The 26,018-nt window shown below is 45.8% G+C and overlaps 2 protein-coding genes across 4 annotated transcripts; both read right to left on the bottom strand.

Moving 5' to 3' along the window:
- Nucleotides 1-1,338: 1,338 nt before the first annotated feature.
- On the bottom strand, nucleotides 1,339-9,071 carry LOC115181154 (uncharacterized). 2 transcript variants are annotated; one of them, XR_003873307.1, is made up of 9 exons: nucleotides 8,625-9,071; nucleotides 7,310-7,427; nucleotides 5,747-5,992; nucleotides 5,009-5,437; nucleotides 4,228-4,836; nucleotides 3,912-4,072; nucleotides 2,422-2,539; nucleotides 1,707-2,284; nucleotides 1,339-1,630 (listed from the first exon to the last, which is right to left on the bottom strand). XR_003873307.1 is itself a non-coding variant. In XM_029743183.1 (8 exons), the coding sequence occupies exons 1-8, from the start codon at nucleotides 8,931-8,933 to the stop codon at nucleotides 1,869-1,871; spliced, it is 2,406 nt and encodes an 801-aa protein (XP_029599043.1). In that variant the 5' UTR covers nucleotides 8,934-9,071; the 3' UTR covers nucleotides 1,339-1,868. The 2 variants fall into 2 exon arrangements, 1 of the variants encoding a protein (XP_029599043.1); XM_029743183.1 differs by having other exon boundaries at nucleotides 1,339-2,284.
- LOC115181156 (protein-lysine methyltransferase METTL21C) lies at nucleotides 1,874-23,336 on the bottom strand. Of its 2 annotated transcripts, XM_029743186.1 has the most exons (5): nucleotides 22,441-23,336; nucleotides 21,009-21,126; nucleotides 18,996-19,241; nucleotides 18,512-18,694; nucleotides 1,874-1,934 (listed from the first exon to the last, which is right to left on the bottom strand). In XM_029743186.1, the coding sequence occupies exons 1-4, from the start codon at nucleotides 22,780-22,782 to the stop codon at nucleotides 18,522-18,524; spliced, it is 879 nt and encodes a 292-aa protein (XP_029599046.1). In that variant the 5' UTR covers nucleotides 22,783-23,336; the 3' UTR covers nucleotides 1,874-1,934; nucleotides 18,512-18,521. The 2 variants fall into 2 exon arrangements, with proteins under 2 accessions (XP_029599046.1, XP_029599045.1); XM_029743185.1 differs by lacking the exon at nucleotides 1,874-1,934 and having other exon boundaries at nucleotides 18,138-18,694; nucleotides 22,441-23,335.
- Nucleotides 23,337-26,018: the final 2,682 nt, after the last annotated feature.

Raw genomic sequence — 26,018 nt, 5'->3', positions numbered from 1 at the left:
ATCTATACATAAACATGGTGTCATTATGGAGCAGGATACATGGGGGAATTTGTAACTCTGACCTCAATTAAAATCTGTTTTGATTTCGTCAGCGTTTGGCCTGGATACGAGAATTTGACCTGGATACGCCAGATCTCAGGTTTCTGATATGACCGTTAAAACCAAATCTAATCCAGCCTGAAACCCTTTTTATGTCGGAGGTCCTTGGTATCCCCCTGCCTCTGTCCTACATAGCTCGGTATGAGGGGGTCTGATGAGGGGGGGGGGACAGGGCTAAAGGAAATGGCTGGTCCACAGAGAGAGGGAGTGATGTCCTACATAGCTCGGTATGAGGGGGTCTGATGAGGGGGGGGACAGGGCTAAAGGAAATGGCTGGTCCACAGAGAGAGGGAGTGATGTCAGTATCTGATTCTGTTGTGGTATTGTTGTACTGTGACCTTTTAAACTTGTTTTGACTTGGTAACCAATAGCAGGCCATTTCTAGATTTAACCTATCATAGAGGGCAGAGGTTGCCGGGTAAACTGATTCAAATGGCAGATTGGAGGCAACCCCCATTCCAGTATGTTGTTGTGGTATTGTTGTACTGTGACCGACCCCCATTCCAGTATGTTGTTGTGGTATTGTTGTACTGGGACCGACCCCCATTCCAGTATGTTGTTGTGGTATTGTTGTACTGTGACCGACCCCCATTCCAGTATGTTGTTGTGGTATTGTTGTACTGTGACCGACCCCCATTCCAGTATGTTGTTGTGGTATTGTTGTACTGTGACCGACCCCCATTCCAGTATGTTGTTGTGGTATTGTTGTACTGTGACCGACCCCCATTCCAGTATGTTGTTGTTTGACATTTAGATTTTCTGACCAGGTCAGTATATACAGTATCTCTCTCTGTCATATATCTGGTATGTTTATTTGAAGAGTTAGCTGGCTAGCTTGTAAAGTGGCGAATTAAAGTAATGTTAGCCTAGCTTTTTCTGTTTAGCTAGTTAAATTAGCTAGTCGTTTAAAAAACGACTTATCTAACCTTTCAAGCTAGCTGTGGAGAGTAAGTTTACAGTATGTTCTTAACTCGGTTACATTTAGTATTATTGTATATAAATATTTTTATTTCGGCCACATATGGAAAATACCAACACACTATTTTGTTATCATAGTCACTGTAATGGAATTATGTCACAAATGGGGAAAATAATTCTGAATATAAAGATTTGGAAGACTAATTGTCTTCCATTGTGAGTGTGTTATGTATTTCTCGGGTCCACCAGAAGCATACTTACTATATCCATAATTATTATTATTGGTATTATTATTTGACCAAACAAACTGAAACAAGACAGCAAAGTGCATACATTTTAATATTAATATCAACTATCTAAGTACATGTGTAAAAAAACGAAGTAAACAATAAAGCACTACATATAGCAGGTAAGTAGTAAGTAGAACATCAAACATCAACATCAGTAGTCCATCAACGTCCATTATCATCAGCCAAGATGGCCGCCTTCTGTCTTCAAGCATTTCTCAGAGGAAGAAGGGACAGGAAGTCTTGGTTACATTTGGCATAGTCTGCAGGATGCTCCCTATTCCTTTGTCTTCCCTAATTCCTAAATTTTACATATGGGCATAAACCTCTCCCATCTCAGCCAGCAGGGTGGTGTTGAAGGTGTTCCTCTGTCTCTCTGCACGTGGCCTTGAAGATCTTAACCTCTCCCATCTCAGCCAGCAGGGTGGTGTTGAAGGTGTTCCTCTGTCTCTCTGCACGTGGCCTTGAAGATCTTAACCTCTCCCATCTCAGCCAGCAGGGTGGTGTTGAAGGTGTTCCTCTGTCTCTCTGCACGTGGCCTTGAAGATCTTAACCTCTCCCATCTCAGCCAGCAGGGTGGTGTTGAAGGTGTTCCTCTGTCTCTCTGCACGTGGCCTTGAAGATCTTAACCTCTCCCATCTCAGCCAGCAGTGTGGTGTTGAAGGTGTTCTTGAAGTCTTCAGTGAATACCAGGTTTGTCTTGAGGCGGACCTTGTTGGCCCAGATCAGAGTGGTTCCTGGACAACAGAAGTATTTCATGGTAACCAACAGCTCCTCCAAGTCAAGGTGATACACCACGTCAGCCGCCAGCACGTAGTCATAGCGATAGACGGATCTGGGGTAGGTGCGTTCCACCTCAGGACCCCAGGTTAGAGCTGTCACCTCAGGTGTATATTTAGAGCGCCCTCTGGTGTTTCGGAGTAAATTGTATCTCAGATTACTAAGGACGTCTGGGAGGTCGGTGGCCATCACCTGGGCACCTGGGGACACATTACATTAGGAGCTTTTTAAGAACAAGAACAAGAACAAGAAAACTGACTACAAAAGACATCTATCACCAGATACAACAGCTGATAGGATTACAGTGTAAAACTCAAAGGTAATCAGTAAGACTTACCCAGTAGACTGGCAACGATAGACACTAATCCTGTCCCTGAACCCAGTTCCAAAACCTGCTTTCCTTTCAGATCTACCACATCAGTATTGGTCTCCAGGTAGTTACATAGAGCCAATGCCTGCAGGGGAGCAAATACATTACATTACTATGTGTAGCCTATCACCACCTAGTGTTCCATCACATGTGTGTTGCAGGTAGGACCTTTTTAGAGGTCCACCACTAGGTGTCAGTAGTCCATTTGTCTGTTACCCTGTAGAAGAGCATTCTGAACAGGAAGGCGAGAAGACACCTTACCTGTTGTTCCATGTGAGTGTTTGGTGCATTGATTTATCCTGCCGACAACGCCAAATGTAGTGATTTATCCTGCTGACGACGCCAAATGTAGTGATTTATCCTGCTGACGACGCCAAATGTAGTGATTTATCCTGCCGACAACGCCAAATGTAGTGATTTATCCTGCCGACGACGCCAAATGTAGGGATTTATCCTGCCGACTACTTCAAATGTAACGATTTATCCTGCCGACAATGCCAAATGTAACGATTTCTCCTGCCGACTGCTTCAAATGTACTGATTTATCCTGCCGACTGCTTCAAATGTACTGATTTATCCTGCCGACTGCTTCAAATGTAGTGATTTATCCTGCCGACTACTTCAAATGTAATGATTTATCCTGCCGACAACACCAAATGTAGCGGTTTATCCTGCCGACTGCTTCAAATGTAGTGATTTATCCTGCCGACTGCTTCAAATGTAGCGATTTATCCTGCCAACAATGACAAATGTAGCAATTTATTCTGCCGACAACGCCAAATGTAGCGATTTATTACCTGCTGACTACTCCAAATGTAGCAATTTATCCTGCCGACTACACCAAATGTAATGATTTATCCTGCCGACTACGCCAAATGTAGCGATTTATCCTGCCGACTACACCAAATGGAGCGATTTATCCTGCTGACAACGCCAAATGTAGCAATTTATCCTGCCGACAACGCCAAATGTAGCGATTTATTCTGCCGACAACACCAAATGTAACAATTTATCCTGCCGACAACACCAAATGTAGCGATTTATCCTGCCAACAACGCCAAATGTAGTGATTTATCCTGCCGACAACACCAAATGTAGTGATTTATCCTGCCGACTACTTCAAATGTAGTGATTTATCCTGCCGACTACTTCAAATGTAGTGATTTATCCTGCCGACTGCTTTAAATGTAGTGATTTATCCTGCCGACTACTTCAAATGGAACGATTTATCCTGCGAACCATTTCAAATGTAGCGATTTATCCTATCGACAAACGCCAAATGTACCGATTTATCCTGCCGACAACGCCAAATGTAACGATTTATCCTGCCGACTGCTTCAAATGTAGTGATTTATCCTGCCGACTGCTTCAAATGTAGCGATTTATCCTGCGAACCATTTCAAATGTAGTGATTTTTCCTGCCGACAACGCCAAATGTAGTGTAGAACTGTACTCACTGCTGGCCATATCACTCCACCATGGGAGTCCATTGCCTCTACGATGTTGATTTTGTGCCCAGCATAGAAGTAGACCTCTCTGTCCAGTCGTATCCAGGGGACGTGGGTATTATCCAGCTGGGCATTTCCTGTATCCTTGGTTTCCTTGGTGTCCAACTCCTCTACACAGGAATGGAACAAACCACTTATTCACATTCTAATAGGGATGGATCATACCATTGCTATTTCTTGGGTGTGTACTGACAATGGTAGACTTGTGTTTTTGAATGATTGAGTCTGAGTATCTAGGCGTTAAATAATGGTGTCAACGACTCACCGATAATGTCTTCGTCAGTCACTTCGGTGCTACAGCGGGAGTTAGTGTTTTCTGCATCATCATCATCATCCTCATATCCTTCATCACTATGTTCCAATGTCTGTTCCTCCCATGCTTGGCAACTGCCATCACCTGCATCAGAATCCTCCTCCTCCAAACTGTTGTCTTGTTCCTCTGACCTTTTGTCTGTCTCCGCAACAAACTGCTCGACCCAGACTGGTCTCTCCTCCTGCTGGACATTTGAGTCCTGAGTGTCTGCCTCCACAACAAACTGCTCGACCCGGACTGGTCTCTCCTCCTGCTGGACATTTGAGTCCTGAGTGTCTGCCTCCGCAACAAACTGCTCGACCCGGACTGGTCTCTCCTCCTGCGGGACATTTGAGTCCTGAGTGTCTGCCTCCATAACAAACTGCTCGACCCGGACTGGTTTCTGCTCCTGCTGGACATTTGAGTCCTGAATGTCTGCCTCCACAACAAACTGCTCGACCCGGACTGGTCTCTCCTCCTGCTGGACATTTGAGTCCTGAGTGTCTGCCTCCGCAACAAACTGCTCGACCCGGACTGGTCTCTCCTCCTGCTGGACATTTGAGTCCTGAGTGTCTGCCTCCTCTGCACAAGAAACATATAGAAGACCACAAGTCAATCCATGAAGAGTAGCTGCTGCATGTGCAGTAGTTAATGGGGATCCTAATAAACTAAACTAATTCAACAACACAATGAGATCACCTCCTGGCCTTTCAGAACTTATATTTACTATATTTGCAGTAGGTTGGATGCTCACCAAGACCCCCGAGCTCTGATTCGGAGGTAGAACGTGAGCCAGCAGAATTCTGCTGCTCTTCATCGTCTCTGCGATCCTGAGAGTCTTCCTGGTTTTCTCTGTCCTTGTTCTCCTCTTTCAGTCCATTCTTCTGTGTCTCGTCTTCTTCCTCATTCTCAGTTGTTTCATCTGCCTTAAACTCTTCCTCCTTTTCCTCTAAACCATTTTCCTCCTCCTGTAAACACTCTGTGACATGTTCTTCCTCCTCTTCTTCCTGTTGTTTTCCTGGGACCAGCTCTGGTTCCTCCTCTGTTTCTCGACACGTGCCCATGAATATGTTTACTTCTCCCATATCTGCCAGCAGTGTGGTGTTGAAGGTGTCCTGGAAGTCCTCAGTGAAGCTCAGGTCTGTCTTGAGGCGGACCTTGTTGGCCCAGATCAGAGTGGTTCCTGAGGATCACATTACAAATACTCGTCATTTAATGCTTTCATGTGTTATATTGTGGTATCGACTGTACGCTTGTTTATTCCATGTGCAACTCTGTGTTGTTGTTTTTTGTGTCGCACTGCTTTGCTTTATCTTGGCCAGGTCGCAGTTGTAAATGAGAACTTGTTCTCAACTAGCCTACCTGGTTAAATAAAGGTGAAATAAAAAATAAATAAAATATTCAGGGAATTTTTTTAAACTGTTCAATCAATAAATCAACCAACCAACCAACCAACCAACTAACCAATCAACCAATCAACCAATCAATCAACCTGGACGGCAGAAGTATCTCATGGTGAACAGCAGCTCTTCCAGGTAGTCATGGTGATACACCACGTCAGCCGCCAGCACGTAGTCATAGCGATAGACGGAACTGGGGTAGGTGCGTTCCACGTCAGGACCCCAGGACAGAGCTGCAGCTTGGGGAGTGGACCTACAGCGCCCTCTGGTGTTACGGAGTAGGTTGGCTCTCAGGTTACCTATGATCTCTGGTAGGTCTGTAGCTGTGACCCAGGCACCTGGGGACAGGAAGCACTCTGTTAATCAACTAACAGACACACAGGTGGCCAGTACCAAATCAACCCCTAGCCTCTAGTCGTCTAGTGCCTAGGACACTTCAAGCAGATCTGAAAAGATTGGATAGGTGTAAGTGGTATAGACTGCCAGGACCTCCTCCACCTTGCCAGGACCTCCTCCACCTTGCTAGCCACATTGATAGGACCTCCTCCACCTAGCTAGGACCTCCTAAAACTTGATAGGACCTCCTCCACCTTGCTAGGACCTCCTCCCCCTTGCTAGGACCTCCTCCACCTTGCTAGGACCTCCTCCACCTTGATAGGACCTCCTCCACCTTGCTATCCACCTTGATAGGACCTTCTTCACCTTGCTATGACCTCCTCCACCTTGCCAGGACCTCCTCCACCTTGCTATCCACCTTGATAGGACCTTCTCCACCTTGCTAGGACCTCCTCCACCTTGATAGGACCTCCTCCACCTTGATAGGACCTCCTCCACCTTGCTATCCACCTTGATAGGACCTTCTTCACCTTGCTAGGACCTCCTCCACCTTGCCAGGACCTCCTCCACCTTGCTAGCCACATTGATAGGACCTCCTCCACCTTGATTGGACCTCCTCCACCTTGATAGGACCTCCTCCACCTTGATAAGACCTCCTCCACCTTGATAGGACCTCCTCCACCTTGCTAGGACCTCCTCCACCTTGCTAGGACCTCCTCCACCTTGCCAGGACCTCCTCCACCTTGCTAGCCACATTGATAGGACCTCCTCCACCTTGCTAGGACCTCCTCCACCTTGCCAGGACCTCCTCCACCTTGATAGGACCTCCTCCACCTTGGTAGGATCTCCTCCACCTTGCTAACTACCTTGATAGGACCTCCTCCACCTTGCCAGGACCTCCTCCACCTTGCCAGGACCTCCTCCACCTAGCTAGCCACTTTGATAGGACCTCCTCCACCTTGCTATCCACCTTGCCAGGACCTCCTCCACCTTGCTATCCACCTTGCCAGGACCTCCTCCACCTTGCTATCCACCTTGATAGGACCTCCTCCACCTTGCTAGCCACCTTGCCAGGACCTCCTCCACCTTGCTAGCCACCTTGATAGGACCTCCTCCACCTTGCTAACCACCTTGATAGGACCTCCTCCACCTTGCTAACCACCTTGATAGGACCTCCTCCACCTTGCTAACCACCTTGCCAGGACCTCCTCCACCTTGCTAGCCACCTTGATAGGCTAGGTAGAAATGTTGCCATATTACTTACACCTCTCCGATCTTCTCAGATGTACAATATGAGTAAATTTAATGCCCAGACTCACCTAGGAGTGTGGCTACAATAGACACTAGGCCAGGGCCTGCTCCTAGCTCCAGCACTGCCTTGTCCACCAGGTTCACCTGCTCAACGTTGGTCTCTAGGTAGTGACACAGAGCCAACGCCTGCAGGCAACCACAGTTACCATAGAAACCATCATTATAGTTGTTAGAACTTCAACCACAGTTACTATAGAAACCACCATTATAGTTGTTAGAACTTCATCCATAGTTACTATAGAAACCATCATTATAGTTGTTAGAACTTCAACCATAGTTACCATAGAAACCATCATTATAGTTGTTAGAACTTCAACCATAGTTACTATAGAAACCCTCATTATAGTTGTTAGAACTTCAACCATAGTTACTATAGAAACCCTCATTATAGTTGTTAGAACTTCAACCATAGTTACTATAGAAACCCTCATTATAGTTGTTATATCTTCAACCATAGTTACTATTTAAACCATCATTATAGTTGTTAGAACTTCAGCCATAGTTACTATAGAAACCATCATTATAGTTGTTATATCTTCAACCATAGTTACTATAGAAACCCTCATTATAGTTGTTAGAACTTCAACCATAGTTACTATAGAAACCCTCATTATAGTTGTTAGAACTTCAACCATAGTTACTATAGAAACCATCATTATAGTTGTTATAACTTCAACCATATTTATTATAACGTCAAATTATTAGCATCGTGCACCCTCCCTCCCTCCCTCCCTCCCTCCCTCCCTCCCTCCCTCCATCCCTCAATCCATACATCCACCCATTCATCCACCCACCCATCCCTCCATCCATCCCTCCCTCCCTCCATCCCTCCCTCCCTCCCTCCCTCCCTCCCTCCCTCCCTCCATTCCTCCATCCCTCCCTCCATCCCTCCATCCATCCATCCCTCCCTCCCTCCCTCCCTCCCTCCCTCCATCCCTCCCTCCCTCCCTCCCTCCCTCCCTCCCTGCCTCCCTCCCTCCCTCCCTCCATCCCTCCCTCCCCCCCTCCATCCCTCCCTCCCTCCATCCCTCCCTCACTCCCTCCATCCCTCCCTCCCTCCCCCCCTCCATCCCTCCCTCCCTCCATCCCTCCCTCCCCCCCTCCATCCCTCCCTCCCTCCCTCCATCCCTCCCTCCCTCCCTCCATCCCTCCCTCCCCCTCCATCCCTCCCTCCCTCCATCCCTCCCTCCCTCCCTCCATCCATCCATCCATCGTCATCATCCCCATCTCCAACATTATCATCATCATCCATCTCCATCATATTAATGAATCGTTATCCTACATCCATCCATGAATGTCATGTTCAATAGTAGACTGACTCACCGCTGGCCAGATGACAGCACCGTAAGAGTCCAAGGCCTCAAAGATGCTGATCTCCTGTCCTACGTAGCAGAACACCTCTTTACCAAACTTGGAGTAGGTAGTGGGGGCCCAGGCCTGCTTCTCCTGCTGCTGGGGTTCAGTCTCCTTGGCTTTGTCATCCGATTCCTCTTCACCGTCTATCACTGTTGTCTCGCTATCGTCTTCCTCCTCTTCATCTTCCTCCTCTTCATCTTCCTTCTCCTCCTCCTCCTCTACTTCCATGAAAGCAGTGTCCTTCTCATCTTTGTGATTTGTGCCTGAAGGTTCCATAAAAATCTGAGATACGATTATTTTACTTCAACTGCTCTGATATACAGTAGCACTGATGTTGAAATGACAAGTTAGCTACTAATGGTACAGTCAGCACTCTCTTCAGGCTCAGACTCTCCAACACTTTGTAAACACAGCGTCCAACACTTGAGTTTTTATCTCTCTCCCCCTCTCTCCCTAACTTCACCCCTCCCCGAACCATGTTTGGAAAACGACATATTTTTCCCCGCTTACAGCCTGTCAAAGCTAAGTACTGTAATGAAATCCTTACCCTCTTAGACACCCTTCCACAGCCCTCTTTCATTCCCCCATATGGACTGCCTCACAGCCGAGTTGACGAGAGAGCAGAAACGGGCCACTTTTAAATCCTTTATCAAACCAAACCATCACCTACCTACTGCAGTCCTTGGATTTATTTGGGTCGGTGGGTTTTGGGGTCAACCCTCCGCTCTTCTGTCTTGGTTTTCCATCTCGTACGGATTAATTAAAGTATTTTTCTCTTGTTCTTGTTGAAGATCGTTGTATCTGCGTCTTAGGAAGTCTCAGAGTCGAGGTTTTAAGACTTTATCAGAATCCTGCTGGGTCGTCTCAGAGTCGAGGTTTAAAGACTTTATCAGAATCAGAATCCTGCTGGGTCGTCTCAGAGTCGAGGTTTTAAGACTTTATCAGAATCAGAATCCTTCATCACACCAACCCAACTCTATATTTAGAGACGGAACCGTCTGAAACACACACACACACAAACACATTTTAGATTTAAACAAACAATATTGAAGTCACCGTAAACTGTCAACTCCATCTCCCTGGATATACTAAGATAGGATATTAATTTTGGTTCAAATATGTTTATTTTAATTAGGTTTTAGAGTCATGAAGCAACTGAGGACAGGGCCTGAAATTAACACCAGCCACCCGCCAAATGTGGGTAGATTTTTGGCAATGGCGGGTAAAGATGTTTATTTCATCAGTCACGTTGGCGGGTGGTTAGGGGTCAGGGGTCAGGGCTACACAGTGCCAGCATTCCACTGGCATTTTGCAAATTAAAATAAAGTTCAAAAGTCAAGTATGAGCACATTTATGGCAAAATAAACTGTGCAGTAGCCGTTTTTTCAAATTATTTCTGCCATTTTGTTTCATAGCTGGTAATCGCACAAAGAATTAGGAATCCTAAAGCCTTCCTCGTGCAGCAACACTGCCTGGTTTGTGGGCTGTGAGCAGCTGTGAGCACTGTGAGTGAAGTGCTGAAAGACTGTTTTTTTTAGAAGCGCTGCCACAGGCATAAACGTTACTCTAATTTACTTGAAAGTGTTTCTTGTCTTGTTCAGCAGCCAGGTTGTTTTTCAATGTTTCAGTTTGTTTCGACTGCTAGCAAAGTGAAGTCGGCTACTAGTCAGAATCTCACAGGCACATTACCACGGTAACCTCCCGTCCTTAAAGGGGCAGCTGAACATTTTTGTTTGTCTGATCTGTGATATTTTGGTTAAAAGACTCAAATCACAAAAAAATGAAATACATTTGGGCAAAATACCACATTACTTCTTACTGGTAATACATTTATTGTTTTAGAAACATTACGAAGCATGCTCATCAGTTTTTTTTGGTGTAATTATGTCAAAAAAATATTTAGGCTGGTAAAAAAATCTGAGTGGCTGGTCCATTGTTTTCATCAACCTGCCACATTGGCTGTTGGACAAGTTAGCTTGTCTGTGGTGGTCGGCGAACTCTCAATCTTCTGGCCCCTGCTGTCACGCCCTGACCTTTGAGAGACGTTTTACTTCCTCTATTTTGGTTAGGTCAGGGTGTGATATGGGGTGGGCAATCTAGTTTGTGTATTTCTTTGTGTTTTGGCTGAGTATGGTTCCTAATCAGAGGCAGCTGTCTTTCGTTGTCTCTGATTGGGAATCATACTTAGGCAGCCCTTTTTCTCCTCCTTTGTTGTGGGATCTTGTTTTCGTACAGCTCAGTAAGAAAAGAAAAGAAAACAAAAGAACAGAACAGAACGTGACGTTCGGTTTGCCTTTGTTTGTTGTTTTGTTTAGTGTTCTGAGTTATAATAACATTTATGATGATCACTTCCCACGCTGCACCTTGGTCTCCTCCTTGCGACGATCGTAGCACCTGCATGGTATTGAACGTGGCAAAAGTCGATATCCACGTTTATAAACACAGGGCTGCTACAGTTATTGTTATTTGTGGTCGAGAACATAATATTTGGTTCTATGAGAGGGGTGTGTGAAGATATCTTTTACGTTGGGGGGGGAGTAAAAATAATGTATGACATCGCCTCTCCCCCAATAAATTAAGAGGCGGTTCCTTTACATGTGTGATAGTGATAGCTGATACTTTGGTTTATCAAAATATAGAATTTATCAAATGTTGTTAATATTAAGAACAATTTTTGCTGTGATTTTTGTTTTGTTCTGATTGTCCTGTATTTCAAGAATCCCTGAAGTAATACAAATTATTCTCAAAAAGATTGGTGTCAAAATCATGGGGTTGGAACCGGTTCCCGGAACAGAACCAAAAAACGGAAAATAATGAACATTGTTAAGGAACAGAAACAGAACCTGGAACGAAAGTTATCCATACTGTTCCGGGAACAGTAGCGTTATTTTAAAAGCATTGGAACCGGCTAATAACGTTTTTTTACGTTCCAGGCATTTTTTTTCAAGTCCCACAACAAAACGCAACAAAGCGCCTACGCAAAGCCCTCACTCTGTCACTCAGAAACGTATTCCAGTGTCTGCCTGCAAGCTGGAAATCTTTACCTTATACATGTTTAGGCTACCTGCCCCTCCCCCCCTCCAAAGCATAGGCTACTGTACTGACATTATAATGATGATTCAGAAGATAGGGAGAGAGATGTTTTTATTAGCTAGAGAAGAATGGATTCACTTTTACAAAGCCAGTTAAGGATACTATTGGCCAAGTTATCACGTTGGATTTATTAACTACAAAAAGGTAAGACGTGTTTTTAATTCTGGTGCTGCTCTGCACACACAAGCTCGTTAGCTAGCTAGCTCAAAGGACGTTCAAAGTTCTTCCATAGAAGCTCCTCCTAAGTATAATTCTGTAACAAGAGGCCCATAGCGCTTCAAGCCTCCTCAAGCCTCTGTTGCTCTCTCCCCACCTGCAAAATTTCAGTCGCATCTTGTGCCGTAGGCTACACTTGGCTGTCCATCACCCATGTAAACATCCAGCTTGCCTGCTCTGTCCATCACCCATGTAAACAACCAGCTTGCCTGCTCTGTCCATAACCAATGTTAACAACCAATTTGCCTGCTCTGTCCATCACCCATGTAAACAACCAGTTTGCCTGCTCTGTCCATCACCCATGTAAACAACCATCTTGCCTGCTCTGTCCATCACCCATGTTAACAACCAGCTTGCCTGATCTGTCCATCACCCATGTAAACAACCAGCTTGCCTGCTCTGTCCATCACCCATGTAAACAACCAGTTTGCCTGCTCTGTCCATCACCCATGTAAACAACCAGCTTGCCTGCTCTGTCCATCACCCATGTAAACAACCAGCTTGCCTGCTCTGTCCATCACCCATGTAAACAACCAGCTTGCCTGCTCTGTCCATCACCCATGTAAACAACCAGCTTGCCTGCTCTGTCCATCACCCATGTAAACAACCAGCTTGCCTGCTCTGTCCATCACCCATGTAAACAACCAGCTTGCCTGCTCTGATTGGTGATCTAATTGAATGAGCTAAACGTAAACAAATACGGAAGTGCAAAAAGAACATTTGAATAAAAAACGTATTCCCTTGTTATGTTGAGATCACGACTTATTTATCTCATGATCCCGTCGTAACAAAAGTTGTTTTGAGATAAACTCTATGGATCGAAGTGATGATTGACAGTACGGCTGAGGCAGGACGTATTGATGATTGACAGTACGGCTGAGGCAGGGCGTATTGATGATTGACAGTACAGCTGAAGCAGGACGTATTGATGATTGACAGTACGGCTGAGGCAGGACGTATTGATGATTGACAGTACGGCTGAGGCAGGACGTATTGATGATTGACAGTACGGCTGAGGCAGGACGTATTGATGATTGACAGTACGGCTGAGGCAGGACGTATTGATGATTGACAGTACGGCTGAGGCAGGACGTAGTGATGATTGACAGTATGGCTGAGGCAGGACGTATTGATGATTGACAGTACGGCTGAGGCAGGACGTATTGATGATTGACAGTACGGCTGAGGCAGGACGTATTGATGATTGACAGTACGGCTGAGGCAGGACGTATTAATGATTGACAGTACGGCTGAGGCAGGACGTATTAATGATTGACAGTACGGCTGAGGCAGGACGTATTGATGATTGACAGTACGGCTGAGGCAGGACGTATTGATGATTGACAGTACGGCTGAGGCAGGACGTATTGATGATTGACAGTACGGCTGAGGCGGGACGTATTGATGATTGACAGTACGGCTGAGGCAGGACGTATTGATGATTGACAGTACGGCTGAGGCGGGACGTATTGATGATTGACAGTACGGCTGAGGCAGGACGTATTGATGATTGACAGTACGTCTGAGGCGGGACGTATTGATGATTGACAGTACGGCTGAGGCAGGACGTATTGATGATTGACAGTACGGCTGAGGCAGCAGAGCCCACGGTGAGTCAATACATCAGATATTGACAGTATGTTTGTCAGTTATAAATGGTGTCCAGTTTTGGCTCCAATACAGTCACATTTTAAAGACATGCGAAAGTGGGACTGCACTGCTATTATAAATGGATTGAATGTGGAATGTTCGGTGCGAGAAAAGTTCACATTGACGTCTGTGGTTGAAGACCATCAGGGAAAGGTTATTTTAATCTCTTTAATCGTTTTCACAGGGAGGTTGGCCTGGCAACAGCAGCAGAAACACAGTCACAGACAACAAGTGGTACAGAAAAATAAAACGGTCTGAATACCTCAACATTTCATGAAGGCTACAGTCTGAGTACCCCAACATTTCATGAAGGCTACAGTCTGAATACTCCAACATTTCATGAAGGCTACAGTCTGAATACTCCAACATTTCATGAAGGCTACATTCTGAATACTCCAACATTTCATGAAGGCTACAGTCTGAATACTCCAACATGAAGGCTACAGTCTGAATACTCCAACATTTCATGAAGGCTACAGTCTGAATACTCCAACATTTCATGAAGGCTACAGTCTGAATACTCCAACATTTCATGAAGGCTACAGTCTGAATACTCCAACATGAAGGCTACAGTCTGAATACTCCAACATTTCATGAAGGCTACAGTCTGAATACTCCAACATGAAGGCTACAGTCTGAATACTCCAACATTTCATGAAGGCTACAGTCTGAATACTCCAACATTTCATGAAGGCTACAGTCTGAATACTCCCAACATTTCATGAAGGCTACAGTCTGAATACTCCAACATTTCATGAAGGCTACAGTCTGAATACTCCAACATGAAGGCTACAGTCTGAATACTCCAACATTTCATGAAGGCTACAGTCTGAATACTCCAGCATTTCATGAAGGCTACAGTCTGAATACTCCAACATTTCATGAAGGCTACATTCTGAATACTCCAACATTTCATGAAGGCTACAGTCACAACAACACATACACAACAACACAAATACAATCCATGTAATATCTGTCCTGAGTCATGACCTGTGTTGGCTTGACTCTGGTATATCTGGACCAGGTTTAGTAACAGTCTTATCCTCTGGGTCTGATTTAGCCTCCTTGTAGGGGGACACTTAGAAATGAGGGCTAATTAAAAACAGGGAGTTCTCTGGTTCCCGGGTTCATTTGGATCACCGAAAATACCACTGTCTACATTACAGTGAGGTCAATGACTAATGCAGCTGTGTTGGAAGCATAGCTTTATGGAATGGGAGATTGAGGGGTATCCCCAGCCAAGAGGAAATCTATGGGAATCCCATATCACCACTTAGTGAGACTGAAATAGGATGAGGGATGACAGAGAGGATGAGGTATGTCTTAAGATGTCTCAGGATGATTGATGGATGAGTTATGTCTTCATGGATCTTTCTCGGGGGGGGGGGGGGGGGGGGGGTCGTCGAAAGGGCAGACGAGGGCGGGGTCAAATCCCTGACGGACACCTTCAGGAAGCTGCAGAAGTGGGTGGAGGTGGGCTGAGCCTCCCATGACCTTAAAGGGATAGTCCACTCCAGAATTAAACTCCTATCAATTTTGGTGAGTCTATGTTCTATGAGTGGGTCAAAATAACAATCGTCACCGTGATTTATTAACTTCGAAGTAGGTCCGTCTGTGAAATCAGGAAAATAGTTTTGTTGCCCGAATCTTTGACGATAAGGTTCTCGTCTCCGGAGAAAAACGAACTGTTAAAACAACGACGGTCCAGATCAACAAATCAGCCGATAGATAGTATGGACAGACTGGTTTAGGACACGTCCATCTGTCTATATCGATAGATAGTATGGACAGACTGGTTTAGGACACGTCCATCTGTCTATATCGATAGATAGTATGGACAGACTGGTTTAGGACACGTCCATCTGTCTATATCGATAGATAGTATGGACAGACTGGTTTAGGACACGTCCATCTGTCTATATCGATAGATAGTATGGACAGACTGGTTTAGGACACGTCCATCTGTCTATATCGATAGATAGTATGGACAGACTGGTTTAGGACACGTCCATCTGTCTATATCGTCATGACAAAGCTATGTATTTCACTGAGATGTGATCTTACACCAAATTATTCGACTTAGTTTTTCCCTCCGACTATCATCGTTGCAATGTTACTTTCTCTTCTCTCCCCACTTGCCCTCAGAGCCGTTCACATGACAGCCTTTATTGTCCAACTTCCTGTGTCGTGACTTCACGTCCTGTATTGTTTGTGGCCCTAAAAAGGGCCGTTGCCGTAGCAATGTCAGAGCCTACACACTGCATAGCAGACGATCTGCATCTTGAACATGTTGAGATTGTAGACTCCTAAATTGTATCGTTCCGTTTGTTAAAGGCGATGATTTTTACATCTAGCTAGCTACTTCACATGCTGACATCGACCGCGGTATTATCGTGTTCAGGTACGTTTGCTGGCCCCAGAGAGATGGCACACCATTGTGGGTTTTGTAGTTGACTGGAGCCGCAACAGATTTCTGCAACGATTTTCACACGTTGCTACCAACCTTATTATAGTGACAAAATTAAACAAATTAAATTAGTGTTGTTTAACGATGTAAATCATAGGAATGAGTGTTTTTTGTGTGGATTATTCCTTTAACAAAGAGCATCAAAGTAAACTCAGAGCCGTTCACATGACAGCCTTTATTGTCCAACTTCCTTTGTCGTGACGTCACGTCCTGTATTGTGATCTCACGTCCTGTGTTTTGACCTCACTTCCGGGTATGGTGACATCACGTCCTGTGTGTTTCAGCTGGGTGCGCTGTGCCACCTTCCCATAGAACTGTCTTCCCATAATGCATCAGGAGAACTACACACTCTTCTACATCTGAACTGGACAGAAGAAACCCTGCCTCAGTCGTCTGAAAACTTAACTCTGGGGGACAGACTTTTTTTCACTGGGACATTACAGACATTTTAAAACCAAAGTTACACAACAACAATGGCTTTCTAAAGAGGTGTTGAGTGTTTCTGAGTGATCCAGTCTCAGGACTGATGAAAAATCACCTGTTGCCAGGCATTTCAACAGCCATAATCATGATGAAAAACCACCTGTTGCCAGGCATTTCAACAGCCATAATCATGATGAAAAACCACCTGTTGCCAGGCATTTCAACAGCCAAAATCATGATGACAAACCACCTGTTGCCAGGCATTTCAACAGCCATAATCATGATGAAAAATCACCTGTTGCCGGGCATTTCAACAGCCACAATCATGATGAGAAACCACCTGTTGCCAGGCATTTCAACAGCCATAATCATGATGACAAATCACCTGTTGCCAGGCATTTCAACAGCCATAATCATGATGAAAAATAACCTGTTGCCAGGCATTTCAACAGCCATAATCATGATGACAAATCACCTGTTGCCAGGCGTTTCAACAGCCATAATCATGATGACAAATCACCTGATGCCAGGCATTTCTACAGCCGTAATCATGATGAAAAATCACCTGTTGCCAGGCATTTCAACAGCCGTAATCATGATGAAAAACCACCTGTTGCCGGGCATTTCAACAGCCATAATCATGATGAAAAATCACCTGTTGCCAGGCATTTCAACAGCCATAATCATGATGAAAAACCACCTGTTGCCAGGCATTTCAACAGCCATAATCATGAACTAAGTACCTTACGTTATATGGGTGTTGAATTGGTGAAGGCGCCACCTAGTGGAGGAGATGGGGATAAATTACTTCACCAAAGAGAGACACATTGGATAGATCGCTTGATCGCTCTAGCAGTTCTCAATGAGGAATGGTCTTTTTCTAGTACGTTCTAAACAGACCAAACATTTAGGTAATGACATCATAATGACCGGTAATGACATCATAATGACCGGTAATGACATCATAATGACCAGTAAATGACATCATAATGACAGGTAATGACATCATAATGACCGGTAATGACATCATAATGACCAGTAAATGACATCATAATGACCGGTAAATGACATCATAATGTAATTGTAATTATGTGTCTACGTGTCTTTACTTGATTGTCATGTTTCCCCACACAGCTTCCTCTGCTGGGATCTCTTGATTGGGCCGATACTGACTTGGAATTTAGAAGGACGCTCTCACCTGTGAGGTTTTGTTGTTGTGACATTGGTTGCCATTGCCTTGCACTCTGAAGAAGGGCTCATACCCCAAACGTTTGTTCGGCAATAAAAATATGTCAATGTATGGTTATTTAGGCTGTTCTGGAGGCAAAGGGCGGTCTGACCTGGTGCTACATAGGTGTACCTAATAAACTGGCCTCTGAGTATCTGTTTCCCTAAGAGTTGTGTAAAGTTGCTAGGATCTTATTCACAATGATTCACAGCTGTAATGGCTGCCAAAGGTTCTTCGACCAAGTATTAACTCTGGGGGTGAAGACATTTTTTAAATTTAATTTGGAACATTTTCTATCATTTTTATTTTACCTTTACAGATGTGGAGTTGGTTGTGTAGATTGGTAGGAAAGAAATTCAATCTAATAAATGTTTTGATAAGTTTAGGGCGGCAAAAGGTGAATGTGCAAAGAGTGTGTCGACTTTTACTAGAGACTTTATATCCATAACAAATTATATTTGAATACAAAATGGAACAAGACAGCAAAGTACATACATTAATAATATTATCAATACAAACTACATGTAACAACTAAGTAAACAATAAAGTACTACATATAGCAGGTAAGTAGTAAGTAGAACATCAAACATCAACAACTGACAACATCAGTAGTCCATCAACGTCCATTACCATCAGCCAAGATGGCCGCCTTCTGTCTTCAAGCATTTCTCAGAGGAAGAAGGGACAGGAAGTCTTGGTTACATTTGGCATAGTCTGCAGGATGCTCCCTATTCCTTTGTCTTCCCTAATTCCTACATTTTACATATGGGCATAAACCTCTCCCGTCTCAGCCAGCAGGGTGGTGTTGAAGGTGTTCCTCTGTCTCTCTGCACGTGGCCTTGAAGATCTTAACCTCTCCCATCTCAGCCAGCAGGGTGGTGTTGAAGGTTTTCTTGAAGTCCTCAGTGAATACCAGGTCTGAGGGAAAACGAACCTTGTTGGCCCAGATCAGAGTGGTTCCTAAAGGAAATGATATGAGTTGTTTAAGGCTTTCATTCCGGTACATTCTGGGTTTTGTTGTACTTTTAAACTGTTCAATAAATCTATCAATGAATAAACAATTCATCCAATCAATCAATCAACCAATCAATCAATCAATCAACCAACCAATCAACAAATCAATCAATACGTACATCAATCAACCAATCAACACAACCAATCAACCAATCAATCAATAAATCAATCAATCAATCAGTACATCAATCAACCAATCAACCAATCAACACAACCAATCAACCAATCAACCAATCAATCAATCAACCTGGACGGCAGAAGTATCTCATGGTGAACAGCAGTTCTTCCAGGTAGTCATGGTGATACACCACGTCAGCCGCCAGCACGTAGTCATAGCGATAGACGGATCTGGGGTAGGTGCGTTCCACGTCAGGACCCCAGGACAGAGCTGCAGCTTGGGGAGTGGACCTACAGCGCCCTCTGGTGTTACGGAGTAGGTTGGCTCTCAGGTTACCTATGATCTCTGGTAGGTCTGTAGCTGTGACCCAGGCACCTGGGGACAGGAAGCACTCTGTTAATCAACTAACAGACACACAGGTGGCCAGTACCAAATCAACCCCTAGCCTCTAGTCGTCTAGTGCCGAGGACACCATGCAGATCTGAAAAGGTTGGATAGGTGTAAGTGGTATAGAATGCCAGGACCTCCTCCACCTTGATAGGACCTCCTCCACCTTGCTATCCACCTTGCCAGGACCTCCTCCACCTTGCCAGGACCTCCTCCACCTTGCTATCCACCTTGCTAGCACCTCCTCCACCTTGCCAGGACCTCCTCCACCTTGATAGGACCTCCTCCACCTTGCTATCCACATTGATAGGACCTCCTCCACCTTGATAGGACCTCCTCCACCTTGCTATCCACCTTGATAGGACCTCCTCCACCTTGCTAGCCACCTTGATAGGACCTCCTCCACCTTGCTAACCACCTTGCCAGGACCTCCTCCACCTTGCTAACCACCTTGCCAGGACCTCCTCCACCTTGATAGCCACCTTGCCAGGACCTCCTCCACCTTGCCAGGACCTCCTCCACCTTGCCAGGACCTCCTCCACCTTGCTATTCTAATTGATAGGACCCCCTCCACATTGAAAGGACCTCCTTCACCTTGATAGGACCTCCTCCACCTTGCTATCCACCTTGCTAGGACCTCCTCCACCTTGCCAGGACCTCCTCCACCTTGCTATCCACCTTGCTAGCACCTCCTCCACCTTGCCAGGACCTCCTCCACCTTGATAGGACCTCCTCCACCTTGCTATCCACATTGATAGGACCTCCTCCACCTTGATAGGACCTCCTCCACCTTGCTATCCACCTTGATAGGACCTCCTCCACCTTGCTAGCCACCTTGATAGGACCTCCTCCACCTAGCTAGCCACTTTGATAGGACCTCCTCCACCTTGCTATCCACCTTGATAGGACCTCCTCCACCTTGCTAACCACCTTGCCAGGACCTCCTCCACCTTGCTAGCCACCTTGATAGGACCTCCTCCACCTTGCTAGCCACCTTGCCAGGACCTCCTCCACCTTGCTAGCCACCTTGATAGGACCTCCTCCACCTTGCTAACCACCTTGCCAGGACCTCCTCCACCTTGATAGGACCTCCTCCACCTTGCTATCCACCTTGATAGGACCTCCTCCACCTTGCTAACCACCTTGCCAGGACCTCCTCCACCTTGCTATCCACCTTGATAGGACCTCCTCCACCTTGCTAACCACCTTGCCAGGACCTCCTCCACCTTGCTAGCCACCTTGATAGGACCTCCTCCACCTTGCTAGCCACCTTGCCAGGACCTCCTCCACCTTGCTAGCCACCTTGATAGGACCTCCTCCACCTTGCTAACCACCTTGCCAGGACCTCCTCCACCTTGATAGGACCTCCTCCACCTTGCTATCCACCTTGATAGGACCTCCTCCACCTTGCTAACCACCTTGCCAGGACCTCCTCCACCTTGATAGGACCTCCTCCACCTTGCTAGCCACCTTGCCAGGACCTCCTCCACCTTGCTATCCACCTTGATAGGACCTCCTCCACCTTGCTAACCACCTTGCCAGGACCTCCTCCACCTTGCTATCCACCTTGATAGGACCTCCTCCACCTTGCTAGCCACCTTGCCAGGACCTCCTCCACCTTGCTAGCCACCTTGCCAGGACCTCCTCCACCTTGCTAGCCACCTTGCTAGGCTAGGTAGAAATGTTGCCATATTACTTACACCTCTCCGATCTTCTCAGATGTACAATATGAGTAAATGTAATGCTCAGACTCACCTAGGAGTGTGGCAACAATAGACACTAGGCCAGGGCCTGCTCCTAGCTCCAGCACTGCCTTGTCCACCAGGTTCACCTGCTCAACGTTGGTCTCTAGGTAGTGACACAGAGCCAACGCCTGCAGGCAACCACAGTTACCATAGAAACCATCATTATAGTTGTTAGAACTTCAACCACAGTTACTATAGAAACCACCATTATTGTTGTTAGAACTTCATCCATAGTTACTATAGAAACCATCATTATAGTTGTTAGAACTTCAACCACAGTTACCATAGAAACCATCATTATAGTTGTTAGAACTTCAACCATAGTTACTATAGAAACCCTCATTATAGTTGTTAGAACTTCAACCATAGTTACTATAGAAACCCTCATTATAGTTGTTATATCTTCAACCATAGTTACTATAGAAACCATCATTATAGTTGTTAGAACTTCAGCCATAGTTACTATAGAAACCATCATTATAGTTGTTAGAACTTCAGCCATAGTTACTATAGAAACCATCATTATAGTTGTTAGAACTTCAGCCATAGTTACTATAGAAACCATCATTATAGTTGTTAGAACTTCAGCCATAGTTACTATAGAAACCATCATTATAGTTGTTAGAACTTCAGCCATAGTTACTATAGAAACCATCATTATAGTTGTTAGAACTTCAACCATAGTTACTATAGAAACCATCATTATAGTTGTTAGAACTTCAGCCATAGTTACTATAGAAACCATCATTATAGTTGTTAGAACTTCATTAATCATCATTATTCTGTGAGTTCATTGGATTTCAAAAGGAAAAAAATTTGAGCTACTTTGTTAAGTCCTCGAAGTGAACTGAATTTTAACAAGCTTGTTGAGTAAAATTACAAATTCATGTTTAATAAAAAACACTTTAATACCGCATCCATCCTCATCATATTTCCCAGCATGCTCTATTGTAGCAATTTTTACCAACAATCTACCAATTTTTACCAACAACCTACCAACAATTTTTAGAATTGTTGGTTTCAATACCTGTGTTTTTGCATATACATTGATTGATTAATCTTATGCTACACAAAAATGAAATAACATTCATTTTTCTAAACTAATTACAAGTTGGACTTATTGCACCCGTTACTGAGACGGCTGTTTCAGTTCATATGATTTAGGAAGTCTGACTAATGAATTTTCCTTCCCTGGCAGTCATTCTTATGCAGGTTGAGGGAGATTAAAGATTCCAACTGTTGGATCTTCTCAATCTGGCTAGATTACAATAATAATTACAGCACATTTGCAATCCAGAATAATGAGATTTCCAGCCCTGATGTGGTTTGTAAACCAGGAGTTTCAGACCACTGTGGTATCTCCCTCCTTCCTTCCATCCTAATCGTCATCACCGCTATCATCGTTATCTATGAATGTCATGTTCAATAGTAGACTGACTCACCGCTGGCCAGATGACAGCACCGTAAGAGTCCAAGGCCTCAAAGATGCTGATCTCCTGTCCTACGTAGCAGAACACCTCTTTACCGAACTTGGAGTAGGTAGTGGGGGCCCAGGCCTGCTTCTCCTGCTGCTGGGGTTCAGTCTCCTTGGCTTTGTCATCCGATTCCTCTTCACCGTCTATCACTGTTGTCTCGCTATCGTCTTCCTCCTCTTCGTCTGACTCCTCATCATCATCATCATCGTTCTCGTCCTCCTCATCTTTCTCCTCGTCTTCCTCCTCCTCCTCTTCCTTCATGATCACAGTTTCCTGCTCCTGTTGGTGAGGTGTGCTTAAAGGATCCATAGAAACCTGATAAATTACAATGTTACTTCAGCTGCTCTGGTCTATAGCGTAGTAGCTGATGTTGCTTTGATAGGTTATCTACTAATGGTATAGTCAGCCCTCTCTTCAGGCTCAGTCTCTCACACACTTTGTAAACACAGCGTCCAACACTTGAGTTTTTATCTCTCTCCCTCTCTCTCCCTAACTTGACCCCTGCCTTTCTTCACTCCTCCCTGCACCCTGTTTGGTAACAACATGTTTTTTGCTGCTCACAGCCCGTCACAGGCTGCGTACTGTAATGACACCCAGATCCCCCCCCCTAGCCTCTATCATCCCCATATGGACTGTAAGAACACCCAGATCTATTCTGGCTCTATTCTGGATCTATTCTGGCTTTTTTCTGGCTCTATTCTCGCTCTATTCTGGCTTTGTTCTGACTCTATTCTGGATCTATTCTGGCTCTATTCTGGCTCTATTCTGGCTTTGTTCTGGCTCTATTCTGGATCTATTCTGGCTTTGTTCTGGCTTTGTTCTGGCTCTATTCTGGATCTATTCTAGCTCTATTCTGGCTCTATTCTGGATCTATTCTAGCTCTATTCTGGCTCTGTTCTGGCTTTGTTCTGGCTCTATTCTGGCTCTGTTCTGGCTATGTTCTGGCTCTATTCTGGTTCTGTTCTGGCTCTATTCTGGTTCTGTTCTAGCTCTATTCTGGATCTATTCTAGCTCTATTCTGGCTTTGTTCTGGCTTAATGTTTTGTCTACTCAGTGTATGTGGCTGTAATATCTGTCCTGAGTCGTGACCTGTGTTGGCTTGACTCTGGTATATCTGGACCAGGTATATATTGAGCCTCCTTGTAGGGGACACTTAGAAATGAGGCTAATTAAAAACAGGGAGTTCTCTGGTTCCCGGGTTCGTTTGGATCAGCAAAATATACCACTGTCTCAGGTTTTAAGTTATGCCAAGCTTGAGGAATCCACTTGGTCAACTTTACCATCTCCCATCTCTTATCAATACATATTGGATATCGCCCTGCTTCTTGACACATTGTCCACTTAACCCGGATGTCAGCGGCACCAATGTGTCGGAGGAAACACCGTACAGCTGTCCCAGCGTGCACTGCGCCCGGCCCACCCACAGGAGTTGCTAGTGCGTGATGGGACAAGAACATCCCTGCCGGACAAACCCTCCCCTAACCCGGACAACGCTGGGCCAATTGTGCACCTCCCCATGGGTCTCCCGGTCGCGGCCGGCTGAGACAGAGCCTGGACTGGAACCCAGCTAGCGCTGCGATGCAGGGCCTTAGACCACTGAGACAGAGCCTGGACTGGAACCCAGCTAGCGCTGCGATGCAGGGCCTTAGACCACTGAGACAGAGCCTGGACTGGAACCCAGCTAGCGCTGCGATGCAGGGCCTTAGACCACTGAGACAGAGCCTGGACTGGTACCCAGCTAGCGCTGCGATGCAGGGCCTTAGACCACTGAGACAGAGCCTGGACTGGAACCCAGCTAGCGCTGCGATGCAGGGCCTTAGACCACTGAGACAGAGCCTGGACTGGAACCCAGCTAGCGCTGCGATGCAGGGCCTTAGACCACTGAGACAGAGCCTGGACTGGTACCCAGCTAGCGCTGCGATGCAGGGCCTTAGACCACTGCGCCACTCAGGAGGACAAATCAGTAATTTCTATGGAGGAATGTTGGCAAACACTCCAGGGAGTCACCAACATACTCTGCATTCTTGGCTCTGCATTTAAAACCATTTGGCTCATTTGGCTCATAGCTTCACCGGAGGACAGGGGTAATAGAACAGGGCTGTCTGCTAGCTGCTCTGCTCGTCATAGCTTCACCGGAGGACAGGGGTAATAGAACAGGGCTGTCTGCTAGCTGCTCTGCTCGTCATAGCTTCACCGGAGGACAGGGGTAATTAATATGGCTTTCTGCAGTGCAATCTCATATGTCAGACCTTGGGCAGACCCCAAGACAGGTCATCAGGGGGAATTTGTAACTCTGTCCTCCATTAAAAATTGTTTTGATTTCGTCAGCGTTTGGCCTGGATACGAGAATTTGACCTGGATACGCCAGATCTCTGGTTTCTGATATGATCGTTAAAACCAAATCTAATCCAGCCTGAAACCCTTTTTATGTCGGAGGTCCTTGGTATCCCCCTGCCTCTGTCCTACATAGCTCGGTATGAGGGGGTCTGATGAGGGGGGGGACAGGGCTAAAGGAAATGGCTAGTCCACAGAGAGAGGGAGTGATGTCCTACATAGCTCGGTATGAGGGGGTCTGATGAGGGGGGGGGGACAGGGCTAAAGGAAATGGCTGGTCCACAGAGAGAGGGAGTGATGTCAGTATCTGATTCTGTTGTGGTATTGTTGTACTGTGACCTTTTCTTCTTGTTTTGACTTGGTAACCAATAGCAGGCCATTTCTAGATTTAGCCTATCATAGAGGGCAGAGGTTGCCGGGGAAACTGATTCAAAATGGCAGGTTGGAGGCAACCCCCATTCCAGTATGTTGTTGTGGTATTGTTGTACTGTGACCGACCCCCATTCCATTGGTTGGGGGTCTGGTGTTGTAGTGTTATTGGGGGGGGGGGTCTGGTGTTGTAGTGTTATTGGGGGGGGTCTGGTGTTGTAGTGTTATGGGGGGGGGGGGGTCTGGTGTTGTAGTGTTATTGGGGGGGGGTCTGGTGTTGTAGTGTTATTGGGGGGGGTCTGGTGTTGTAGTGTTATTGGGGGGGGTCTGGTGTTGTAGTGTTATTGGGGGGGGTCTGGTGTTGTAGTGTTATTGGGGGGTATGTTTAGTTGTGGTTGGGGGTCTGGTGTTGTAGTGTTATTGGGGGGGGGTCTGGTGTTGTAGTGTTATTGGGGGGGGGGGTGTTGTAGTGTTATGGGGGGGGGTCTGGTGTTGTAGTGTTATTGGGGGGAGGGGGGTCTGGTGTTGTAGTGTTATTGGGGGGAGGGGGGTCTGGTGTTGTAGTGTTATTGGGGGGGGGGGGGTCTGGTGTTGTAGTGTTATTGGGGGGGGTATGTTTAGTTGTGGTTGGGAGTCTGGTGTTGTAGTGTTATTGGGGGGGGGGGGTCTGGTGTTGTAGTGTTATTGGGGGGGGGGGGGTCTGGTGTTGTAGTGTTATTGGGGGGGTGGGTCTGGTGTTGTAGTGTTATTGGGGGGGGTGGGTCTGGTGTTGTAGTGTTATTGGGGGGGGTATGTTTAGTTGTGGTTGGGGGTCTGGTGTTGTAGTGTTATTGGGGGGGTGT

The sequence above is a fragment of the Salmo trutta genome, unplaced genomic scaffold (assembly GCF_901001165.1).
Source record: "Salmo trutta unplaced genomic scaffold, fSalTru1.1, whole genome shotgun sequence".
Lineage (NCBI taxonomy): Eukaryota > Metazoa > Chordata > Actinopteri > Salmoniformes > Salmonidae > Salmo > Salmo trutta.
The sequence above is the reverse complement of the archived record's forward strand: the minus strand, read 5'-3'. Positions and strand labels throughout refer to the sequence as shown.